This window comes from Ictidomys tridecemlineatus, chromosome Y (genome assembly GCF_052094955.1).
Source record: "Ictidomys tridecemlineatus isolate mIctTri1 chromosome Y, mIctTri1.hap1, whole genome shotgun sequence".
Classification (NCBI taxonomy): Eukaryota; Metazoa; Chordata; class Mammalia; order Rodentia; family Sciuridae; genus Ictidomys; species Ictidomys tridecemlineatus.
The window spans coordinates 5,408,464-5,420,621 of record NC_135494.1 but is presented as its reverse complement, the minus strand read 5'-3'; the positions used below and the strand labels follow the sequence as shown (position 1 = coordinate 5,420,621).

At 44.6% G+C, this 12,158-nt stretch overlaps 1 protein-coding gene and 1 long non-coding RNA gene across 3 annotated transcripts in view; one reads left to right on the top strand and one right to left on the bottom strand.

Moving 5' to 3' along the window:
- The window catches only part of LOC101954944 (protein Shroom2), a 131,701-nt gene extending 122,273 nt beyond the window's left edge, over window positions 1–9,428 (bottom strand). The window contains exon 1 of one of the 2 annotated variants that reach the window (XM_078035385.1): window positions 9,113–9,428. In XM_078035385.1, the coding sequence (XP_077891511.1) occupies window positions 9,113–9,277 (165 nt within the window). In that variant the 5' untranslated portion in view covers window positions 9,278–9,428. The remainder of the gene's footprint in view (window positions 1–9,112) is intronic. The other variant, XM_078035386.1, reaches the window with a different exon arrangement.
- A 23-nt stretch (window positions 9,429–9,451) lies between these two features.
- On the top strand, window positions 9,452–10,993 carry LOC144372001 (uncharacterized). Its single transcript, XR_013432057.1, has 2 exons — window positions 9,452–9,902; window positions 10,639–10,993. It is a non-coding gene; the product is annotated as an uncharacterized LOC144372001 (long non-coding RNA).
- The last annotated feature ends 1,165 nt before the right edge of the window (window positions 10,994–12,158 follow it).

Below are 12,158 nucleotides of genomic sequence, written 5' to 3'. Positions count from 1 at the left end.
CTAAAATAGTGTTCCAAATACTTCCTTAACCCATACCCCCCAATGCCCACCAGTGGTACCAAGGATTGAACCCAGAGGTATTTTACCACTGAGCTACATCCCCAACCTTTCTTCCTTTTTTACTTTGAGAGAGGGCTTTGCCAAGTTACCCAGGCTGAACTTAAACTTGCAATCCTCCTGCCACCACCTCTGTAATTGCTGAAATTACCAGTGTACATCATCATACCCAGCCAAGTTTCCCAAATTCTTAATGAATTCTTAATGAATTCATTAGGGAAATGGAGGGAGGAGAGTTAAGAAGGAACTCAAATTTATTACAGCTAGTTTTACACACTGCCTCACTTAATCCCCATGTTAATACAATAAAACAGAAGTGATTCTAGTTTGATGGACTGAAGGATTAAGGATTAGATAAGCCGAGGGGAGCTGGAGGTGTAGTTAGTGATAGAGCACGTGACTAGCTTATGTGGAGCACTGGGTTCAATCCTCAGCACCACATAAAAATAAAGATATTGTGTCCTTCTATAACTACAACTAAAAATAATAATAGCTTAAAAAAAAGATTAGATAAGCCTAGAAACCAAATGCAAGATCCAGCTTCAGACATAAGCAAGCACTGCCACTTACTACTAATGGTGACCTTCCCTTCAAACTGGAACCACTGTGGTCAGAGAAGAGGACAGAGATGGGCACTCTCACCCAGGTGAGCAAGGCAAGGGTCCCCTCCTTTGGCAGACTTCCCATCACCTCTAAATATGCTCTGTACAAGAAATTTATTAGGTAGAGAAAAAGTCACTATCTGACATGGCCAGTTCAGAAGGAAATGATCTTAAGCCCATTGCCTTAGAGGAGTCCACAGAAGAGCCTCACCAGATCACTTGCCCACATGCACAGAGCCTCCATTATTTTGGGCAACATACTCTTCAATACCAGTAGATGGCCAAGAAGCACTAGACATTTGAAGGAAACTACTATGGGGAAAGAGAGAAGCCAAAGCAAACAATGAAAGTAGAGTTTGGAAATAGACTCTACGTGGAAAGATAGTAGAAACCAGCTTACTATTATCAGAGAAAAGAAAGAACCATGAAACAATTTCAGTACCATATATAAAAGGAACATCCAAAAAACAACATTTTGGAATGTGGAAAAAAAAGAGTATATACATTTAAGACTCAAAGGAAGGATTGGAAAATGAGGTTACACAAAATCTCCTAGAAATCTAGAACAAAAATATAAAAAACTGAAAAATAAGTTTAGAGTCAGTCAAAAGGATGAAAATCTGATGTCCCTCCAGCAATACTGTGCATCAAAAGGAGACCACCTTCAGAGTGCTAAGAGACAACCGTCTCCAACAGGGACTTTACCAAACCATGAAACTTCTCAAGATAAAATTATGACATTTGCTGATAGTGAAGGTCTCAAAAGATGACACACTCTGTATGTGAATATAAGAGATGTTTCATAATTGAGGAAGATTTGGGAGATGAATCAATAATAAGTAGACAGGAAATTAAGCAAAGAAAAAGTATAATTAATTCCAGCAACTGCAAAATATTGTGCAGGAAAAATAATAATAAGTATGTATCCCCAGACTCAAGAGTGATAGCATTTGTAATCAAAACAATATAGTATTGGGAATGTGGTTCCCATGGCAGAGCGTAGGTGAGATTCTGGGTTGGAGCCCCAGCATTACAAAAAGAAAAAATAAATAAAAATTTAAAAAATAAGTACAAGAGAGCTATCAAATCTTTGGTTTAACTCAATGGTAGAGTGCTTGCCTGGTGTGCACCAGGCCCGCAAAAAAACAAAACAATGTCAACACTGAATACTGTTAACTCACTGCTCCTCTAAGAGGGCTATTTTGCCCCCAAGGGACAACTGGCAATATCCGGAGATAGGTGGAGGGGTGTGACTAGCACCTAGTGGGATGAGGCCAGGGAGGCTACTACAAAAAAGACAGTCTCACAACTGTTTTGGGCCAAATGTCAGTAGCGCCAAGGCTGAAAAAAAAAATTTCTTCCAAACAAAATTATGATGTAATTACATTGAGAGTTCGAGGAGTTAAAATGAAGCTGGGAGAAGGCAGGCTGGCAGTTAAAGAATGTGGGGGAAGGGCTAGGGATGTGGCTCAAGAGGTAGCATGCTTGCTGCCCGGTGCGGCCCGGGTTCCATCCTCAGCACCACAGATAGACAAAGATGTTGTGTCCGCCGAAAACTAAAAAATAAATATTAAAATTCTCTCTAAAAAAAAAAAAAGAGTGGGGGAAAATCTAAACCCTAACCTCCTATAGAGGGAAGAACAAAACAGCAACAAAAGTGGCAGCTATATACAATGCAAACCCACTGTTTAAGGATAGAGATAGCTGTGCCAAAAGACACAAGTTCAATGGCTGTCTCTAGGGAGGGGAGCTGTTGGTATGTAACAACTCAGAAGAGTCTTTTGATTATTTACTCTGTGCAAGAGCCACTTTGATAAACATAAAAACAAACTATCAAAAAGATATATTTTTTGAGCCTTTCAGGGGCACACAATCTACCCAGCCTGGTTTCTCCTTGACCTTCAGTATTTGCCTTTGATCTGAAAGTCTTATTCACTTTTGGCCAAAAGAAAGGTAACCCCTACCCTTCTAGCCAATCCAGAACACTGTTTTTTTGCCATCTTCATACAACAGATCAGTCAACATCACTTGCAACTTAATACTTAGGGATTTTAAAAAAAAAATGTTACCTTTGCAATTCAGAAGACCTAGCTTAAGGTTCAACTATAATGAGGTTAGTTTTCTGAGTTGTTTTTTGTTTTGTTCTGTTCTTTCCCTGGTGGGGATGGAATCCAGGGCCTCATGCATGTAAGATAAGTGTCTAACACTGACTAAACCCCCAGTCCCAATTATTTTTTAATGATAAACCATCTTCATTCCACATGTTTCCCCAACAAGAAGGCTACATTCATTCATATCCATAAAAGGAGCAGGCTCCATCTCCTACAATGCAAATGTTTGCTCAAACAAGGTAACAGGAAAATAATTCTTTCAAACTATACCCTCCTTGTATCAGAGACTGACAGTGCTTTGTTAGTTTGTTTTGCTTGTTTGGGGTGGAGATGGGGATAGAAGCCCCACACAAGTTAGGCAAGTACTCTACCACTGAGCTACATCCCCCAGTTCCAATCAAATTTTTTTTTTTTTTAAGGTCTAAAAGAGTACATGGAATTCAGAGTTCTTTCAAAATCCTTGTTGTGGGTTAAAATTTTTAGCTCACATATGTAGGAAAAGCTGTGGCTTGTAGAAACCCGTATAATTTCTGCTCAAAGTGTTGCCCTACTCCTACCTGGTCTTTGAAACTAAAAGACAACCTGAATAAAAAGACTATTCAGCCTTCATACCCTAAAATTATCTTGTAGAATCTCTCCACATGCCCAGGGTGCAAAAAAAAATCCAGAGCCTAGGGCTTTCCTCCTCTGCCCCAAGAGCTTGGTCACAAATCCAGGTTTATCTGCATGCTGACAGTAAACAACCTTGGGAGAGGAGACAAGTCCAAACTGCATTTCTTTAAATTAAAAAACTAAACAGCAGCCCTCCCCAAGTGAGGAGCCCAGTTTCTTTGGCCATGAAATATAAAAATGGTTAAGAAACCCTAGCTCATTATGACAAGGTGAAAACTACTATTTGTTATTCCACACTTAGCTCTCAGGAGAACTAGTTTTCCCCCCCCTAACAGATAGATGTTAGGACATGTTAAGAAATACTCATAACTGAGCCACGAAGACCAAATTCAGCATGGTTCAGAAGTGTGATACATAGCTTAAGTTATAGCTTTTCATAATCCTCGAAGCCTCTGGATTTATAGGTGTGAGTCAAGCACACTAATGTCTCAAAGAGGAAGAACCCTCCACCCGTTGAACCTCAAAGCCTCCAGGTACCAGACCTTGGAAAAGAACTTTAAAAGGCAGTTTGCCACCCCACTGTCCAAAACATCTCTGGAGGAACAAGGATTAGAATTCAGCAGGGCCAAGTTAATTTGCAGGCTGGGAAAGAGTAATAAAGATCTATTTGAAAGCTGGTTGGCAAGGAAGGTCTCCCAACTGAAAAGGTCTTTCAGCACAGAAAACTCACCTCATGTTTTTTAAGCATACTATTAATTCTCAAGTACAAATGAGCCTTTAGAAGTACACTCATCCTAAATAATTCAGAAAACACTGTAACTGCCATCAAAAAGGGAATGGGTTTTATAATTCCAAAGACCTGCTATGACCACAGCACTCAGGTATGCCATAAGGCAGAGGGTCGCAAACTCTCACCCACCTACCATTTCTCAGACACCCATAAAAGCAGCATGAATTGTGGGTAAACACAGAAGTTGACCCAAATCTACAAAATTCAGATCCATCAGTTCCAGATCTACTGCTGAATTCAAGGACCCCTCTTTTTCAAAGACTTAACTAATATTTGACAAAGAACTTGGCTCCTAACAAATATAAGGACATAAAGAGCAGCTGCTCTGACTTCCCCAGTCCCCAAGTCAATGATGACCCTGATTCTGCTGGCCCCCTAAAGTGAACCCCCCTTATCAAATCACTGTAATGTGAGAGGCTTGGGGTCTCTCATTCCCACACATCCCGAACGATCTGTCCTTCTGAGCCCTCTGCCATCTTGGTCTAATGCTTTATGTAGGATATAGTGCACACCCCACCAAATGTGCCCTGATTCTGCCTTGAGCATTCACAATAAAAAACATACATAATGTTCTCATATCCAGCAAAATGCCCTATCTGAAGCACTCTAAGAGGGCAAGTCAGGTGGGGAACCTATGGAAATCTTCAAGCATCCAGCTCCAGAGCAGTCCAGTCTCCCTCCAAGACTGGTCTGTTACCAAAGGCAACCTGAAAACTAATGGGTACCCAAGGGCGCTGCCAGGGGAGGGACTAGGCCAGGTCCAAAAGAATGTCTTCTTCGAAGGTTCTGGCACTCTTAGTGGGGGGACTCTAAGAAACATGAATAGGCGGGGCTGAGGCTTCATTCCTTTGTCCTTAACAAACATTCCTGAGGCAGCAGGGGGCCGCCTGACACCCAGCTGGTGTACTTAATGTTTCCAAATGAATAGTATTCCCCAACTGCCTGTTGGGAATTCAAGCCACTAGGGTGAAGTTTATAAGTCAGCACCCTCTCCTCCCCCATTGAAGTTTTCTGTTGGCTGAACCGATGAGGAAAGAAATATGCAAAACTAGCAGGACTGCAAATCTCCACCGTCTGCTTACACAGGCCCTGAGACCGGGTCCTGAAATACTAGCAAGTCTCTGCAGGGTCTTAGAGTGGGGACATTATTCCTGCTTTCTCTGTAAAAAGAGTAAGGAAAAAATAGGCTCTCAAGCATTTTTTACTAACAACAGGAAGATTTCGAGCTACATATGTTGCCATCGGTCAGCAGAGGTCTCATTGGTTTTCAGGCATGCACCTCAAATTCCATAAATACTAAGCTCCCTGGAAGTTAGTGTCCTTTAACTTTATACTAGACCCAGAGAAAAGTCAGACCTTACCCAGGCCACTCAAAATGACTATAAAATGCAGTACTGGGGAGTCCCACTTGATGTTTCCTTTTTCTGGCTATGAAAATGCAGATGAAGCAAGTATCTGTTTGCCTTTTACTATGTAAATAACTCCTTTCTCAGGACCAATACTTGGAAAGAAAACAGCCCTCCACACAAACAGTGGAAATGGCCAGGGGCCTCCAAACACACCACTCTCAAGGCCAGGGTTGGCAAAAAGAATTAAATAAACACAAAGACACTTTAAGAGCAAAGGTAACACACCATTAACTCAACAAAGTGATTCACAACTGGGTTAACATAAAGCAACATCTGGGGATATATCTGGTTGTCACACCTGTGGTCAGATAACCAATGGTATCCAGCAAGTAGAGGCCAGGGAATTTTGGGGAACAGTCCCCACAACAGAGAATCATTCAACACAAAATGTCAACAGTGCCAAGGTTGAAAATTTGTCACCTAATGAATGTCACCAAGTTACTCAACATGATATTGCCAAGAAATTCCAGATGCAAGTAGACAGCACTGATTAGAGGAGGAGGGATGAAGATTCAGGGTCCTTCCCAGGACTCCCCAGGTTTGTGACTTCAGTGTACACCATTTAATCTCTCTTGGCCACAGCTGTTTCAACTATTAAAACAGGCTAATGAAACTCCTCCATCTGAAGATTAGTACTGAACCAGCCTTGTTCTTAACATCCCTTCCAGTCTCTTGCTCTCAGTGCTGCTGGGGATAAACCCAGGACCTTGCACATACTAGGCAAGAGCTCCACCCCCAGCTCCTTCCAGTTCTAAAATGTGCACTCCTATGAGACTTTTGAATGACACCACTTTAATCATTAAAAAAAAAAAAAAAAGTGTCCTCTTGCTGTTGGATCAAACTACTCTCAATTCAAAGCTGGCTAAATAGAAAATAAATTGTGCAAATCCCAAGGCTCCAATAAGTAACCATTTAATTACAAAGTATTTTTTAAGTGCAAAAGAACTATTTCAAGAATTATTGTTTAATGATTTCTGATGATTTTTTCAGTAGCCACTGAGAAGGGAAGATTCAAAATTTGGATTAATTCAAATTCTGGTGGTAGAATAATTTTCCCTAGTCTCCAACACAACAGTTTGCTTTCACTGTTTAAGTGGCCATAAATGGACACATTTTCCTTCTCCCTTTTAAATAATTTGACAGTTAATTACCAGCTCTCAGGCTATATGCAAGCATCACCAGTAATCTTAACACAAGAGAAAAGACAGGTAGGTGAAAAATTGCTGATACTATGCAATAGAACATGTGGCTAATATATATGCATGTACAAGTTAGGGTGCAACAGCACATATCTATTTACATATATATATATACAGGGAAATAAGGGACAAATGCCCTCAGATTTTCTGAATCCCCTCCATTCTAAGCAACAAAACCACATTGGAGCATGTGTAAAAGTTAAGTAGGGCTGGAAATACAGATCAGTAGTAGAGTGCTTAGCATTACTGGGCTTGACCAGCAACATCTTTCAATTTCTAGAAATAGAAAGAACCAGGGGGCCACTAAGAATGCAGAGTTTTTAGAACTTGGAGTACCTGTACAAAAGAGCAACTTCTGATGAAACTAGTGTATTTTAGAGTTAAAGTAACCTCCACCAACCTTCTTATACCATGCAGGGCCAAAACACAAGACTTCACGTCAAATAATATTTTATAAATTATTCCATCTGCTATAAAGATAGAATTTTTAAAAACATTTTTAAAATTTAATTTTTTTTTTGTACTGGGGATTGAACTCAGGGGTACTTGAACATTGAGCCACATCCCCACCCCTATTTTGTATTTTTATTTAGAGACAGGGTCTCACTGAGTTGCTTAGTGTCTCAGTGCAGTTGCAGAGGCTGGCTTTGAACTTATGATTCTCCTGCCTCAGCTTCCCAAGCTGCTGGGATTACAGGCCTGTGCCAATGTGCCTGGCTACATTGTTTTAAGAAAAGAAGTACATGAAATGCTAAAGCTCTGTGTTATTTACCTGACATCTTTTCAATTGCTGCCATCAGAAATGGTCTTTAAGGGCTGGGGATATAGATCAGTTGGTAGAGTGCTTGCATCACATGGGTTCAATCCGAAAGAAAGAAAGAAAAGAAAGAAAAGAAAAGAAAAGAAAAGAAAAGAAAAGAAAAGAAAAGAAAAGAAAAGAAAAGAAAGAAAGAAAGAAAGAGCCTCTAAAACCTTGTTTTAAATGCACAAGCTAATGTGCTTTAAGAAATATTCAGAAGCATGTCCTGGATGGGAGGGTAAACACTCTATGACTTCCCATTGATTTTTCAAAGATTCCAATTTGATAAAGGATCACATCCTTAAATTTATAACAATGACAACCTCTTTCCTGAGGCCACTGTCTTTCCTGAATTCAACATAAATTCAGTGTTCAGCTAAGCAAGTATCCCCTTCAAGTCTCCAGTTTTATAAATGTAAGAGAAGACCTGGGGTTGTAGCTCTGTGGTGGAATACTCATCGAGTGGGCAAAGACCTACAGGTTCAACCCTCAGTCCGAGGAGAGACGGGAAGAGAGAAAATACAGAATAGAGAAATTTGGCATTTCATTTGCTGTTTGGACCACAAAGCCATCTCACTTCCCTAATTCACTACCGGTGGGGTGGGTTAGGAGTCACTTAATTTCTTCCTGCTGTGGTGAGGGAGAAAAGCAGAGAAAAACAGTAAGTCACCTTCAAAAGCTTCTAGTAGCCAGGAATGTTTACATTTTAAAAGGAACTTTGTCCCTAACAATGGCTGGGCTCAACGCTTTTCAAAGAAACTGACCACTAGACACTTTCAACTAGCAGAAAACAGATTGGTTTGCTGTTTGTTTTTACAGGTTTATCCAGATTTGGAATGGTAAGTTTCAAGATGAATTTTGTTTTGAGATAAGAGAGTTCCGGTTCTAAAGCAACCCTTCCCCAATACATGCCTATTTCAGTTGACGCCAATTAGTACTTTCTTCAAGTCCTACTTTCATAAGCACGACGAAAAGTTTCTGTAAGTTTCTGCAGGTATCCAGTGCGCATGGATATAGGTCTGGAAGCTAAAAGTCAGTAAATATTGATGCGCTGATGGAAATCGAGAAGCTGGGCAGGCGGCAGCTGCCAGTCTGGGTTTCATAGTGATAACGGGTACAGAACTAGTGACCCTAGAGAAGCAAACAGGTGGGGACGATTCTGTCTACCCCCTGGCTCCTAGGAATGTTCCTCCTCTCACCTCCGGACAGCCCCGCAGGTAGAAGTCGTCGCCCTCTGGAAGACCAGGAGTCAGAGGGGACTCTACCAGGCCCTTTCCCGGAGGGGGAGGGGAAAGGGATCCGGAACGGGAGCCATTTAAACTCAGTTCGGCGCCTGAAATCTCCTGAGAGCAGCCGCGGTGAAGCCGGAACCACACACCTTGGTCAGCCTCGGTGTCCAGGTCTCTGCCGCTGACTCGAGCAGTCGCACGCCTCGGAACAGAGGGCTGCTCCCTCCGGTACTCCTACCCCGACAATACTAAGCGTCGCGGCCACTTGGGGACTGTCACCGCGCGGGCCCCGCGGCTGCCTTACCTTGGTGATGACCAGCGGCTCGCCATGCTCGCGGCCGCCCTTCAGGGTGAAGCCCCACGGCGCGCCGCCGCTAAGCTGCACCTCCACTAGACGCCCGCCGTCGGCAGCCCGCGCCTCGGCCTCCGCCAGGCGCTCGGGCCGCGCACGGGGCTCGGCTCCCTCCATGGCGCTGGGCGCGGGGTGCTCAGCCCCCCGGGCCAGCTCGGCCCGCGCCCATGCACTCTGAGGAGCCCCAGCCGGCCAGAGACAAGGGAAGCTCCGGGTGCCCTCGCCGCAGACGGCCACTCGCGAACTTGCGCTGCAACTTGGGAGGAAAGTGCCGGCCGGCCCCGGAGGGAGCCGGGAGGGCAGGCGCGCGGCGCGCGGGGGAGGGGTGGGCGGGGAGGGGGCGGGAGGGGCGGGGCAGGCGCTCGCTGTAGCTCGAGCCGCAGGGCCGGGGCCGGGGGCGGGGCGCGCGCGCTCGGGGGCGCCAGCCCGGGGCCCTGGGGGTAGGAGGGGGCGGGGTCAGGGGCGCGCTCGGGGCCCGCGCGAGCGAGGCGCACCGGGCAGGAGCTCGCGCCCGCGGGCTTCGGTCCTACGCGCCCGCGGAGGTTCTTGTTGGAAGGGGCGCGCTCAGGGAATTGGCCGGGCAGAAGTAAGGCGATCACGCTCTGGGCCGGCGCGGCCAGCAAGGACCTTGGCGGCCAGGGAGGCGGCCTGAGGTCCCGCCCTTCCTCCCGCGCGGGGGCTTGGCAGCGCTTGAAGGCTCGGGGCGGGTCAACCCGCAGCCCAGGACGCCGGGCCGCAGCAGGTGAGGCGGCGGAAGCGCCCGCTTGCTGCTGGGCGGGGCGCGGCGGCGGTGGCCAGAGCCCGGGTCCTTCCTTCTTAGAGCGCGCCTCCCTCCTGGCACCCCCGCCTTTGTTGCGGCTGGTCCCCGGAGGCCGCACAGGTGAGGGCGGAAGCAGGGCAGGAGGCCCTCCGCGTACCTGCGCTGTTTCTGTGCGTGCCTTAGGACGGTCTGTACTTTCAGCCCTCAGTGTGCACAGACGCTCTCCTACCCCGGGCTGCAACACTCCCCACCCTGTGCATATTGCGGGTCTCGCCTTAAAGCCTGGCCCATAGTGGGTGTCCTGAAAGCCTGGACTGGAGAAGGATTCTCGATCTGTTCCGGTGAAGGCCTTCCCAGCCTCCCACAAGTTCTCTCCTGTGGCGCCAGCCCGCCTAATGAATGGCTTCTCGTGGGCTTTTCCTATTGTCATAGCTCAGGAAGTTTTTCTTTCAAACCTTGCTTTTTATCTTTCATAGAATTGTTCCAGGAGTTCTTAATGTTTGTCACCACGTTTACATCTTCTACAAAAGGGAAGTGGAGGTCTGGATTTAATGAAAATGTGTAGATAGCACTGCCCCTTTTCAGTTTCCATGAAATTCCAACCCACATTAAAAATATCTGTACTGATAGGTATTTGCATGCTTTGCAAAAGTTTCTCTCTCTCTCTCTCTCTCTCTCTCTCTCTCTCTCTCTCTCTCTCTCTCTCCATTGCTATCAGTATATGTAGCTGGGCGCTGGTGAACCCCTGTTTTCCTCAAAGTGGCTCCATCAGGTGAAGATGCTGGGAGCTAATGGAAAAGACAAACTGGGAAACCACTGGACCAAGAAAGAGTTCGGCATCCCTGGGTCTTTGGGCTCCGCCACTGAAACCGGACTGAGGAATTTTACCTCTGGTCTGAGTTTCTTCAAAGGTCACAGGAGGGATTTACACTCTGTGGTCTGCATTCTGTGACTGATCATTTCATGTCTCATTCAGCCAATTGAATTAAAGCGTCCATACTCTACTGTTGCCTATTATGGCTCTTGCCACATGATTACTGTCCTAAATAAATTCTACACTATGGTCTCTACAATGCCTCCAGTTAGAATAATGAGGTGATTTTTTTTTCTTTTTAAATGGAGAAAAACCCAAGTGTTGTTGGATTTTTCTTTTATTTTTGTTGTGTGTGTGTGTGTGCGCGCGCGCGCGTGCTGCAAATTGAACCCAGGTCCTCACGGAATGCTGGGCAAGCTCTCTACCATTGAATTGTACACTCCCAGACTCCCAAGCATATCTTGGTTGTGACCGTGGTCACATGAATTTACATAAAACTAAATATGGGAAATCCAAATAAACTTGGTGGATTGTTTTAATGTCAATATCCAACTGTGAAATATTTTGCCATAATTTTATAAGATGTTACCATTGGGAGAGGCAGGTGAAGGGTACATAAGAAATATATTGTATTATTTCTTCAAATTAAATGTGAGTCGACCAGTCAGAATGGCAGTCATTGAGAATACAAACAATAATAAGTGCTGGAGAGGAGGTGGACAAAAAGGCAGCTTTACACTTGTTGGTGGGTCTGTAAATTATTATAACCACTATGGAAATCAGTATGGAGGTTCCTCAGAAAACTAGGCATGGAATCATTTGGTGTCTAGCCTAAAGAATTAAGCCCAGCAGGTGGCACATACCTGTAATTCCAGCAGCTTGGGAGGCTGAGGCAGAAGGATCATCAGTTCAAAGCCAGCCTCAGCAATTTATCAAGACCTTGTCTCTAAATAAAATAAAGATTGGGGCTATGCCTCAATGGTTAAGCACCCCTGGGTTCAAGCCCTGGTACCAACCAATAAATAAAGAATTAAAGACATCATAATAGAGCAATACATGCATACCCATGTTTATAGCAGCACAATTCATAATAACCAAACTATGGAACCAGCCTAGGTATCCATCAGCAGAAGAATGGATAAAGAAAATGTGGTTTACATACATATTGGAGTTTTATTCAGCTATAAAGAAAAATGAAATTATGTCATTTGTAGGAAAAGTAGATGGAACTTGGGACCATTACGTTAAGTGAAATAAACCAAAGTCAGAAGTTCAAGGGTCCTGTATTTTCTGTCTAATGCGGAAGCCAGAGAGGAATAAGGAAAAGAAAGTGTGAGCTGGGCATAGTAGCGCACACTTGGGAAGCTGAGGCAGGAGGATCAAGAGTTCAAAGCTAGTCTCAGCAACAGTGAGGCACTAAGCAA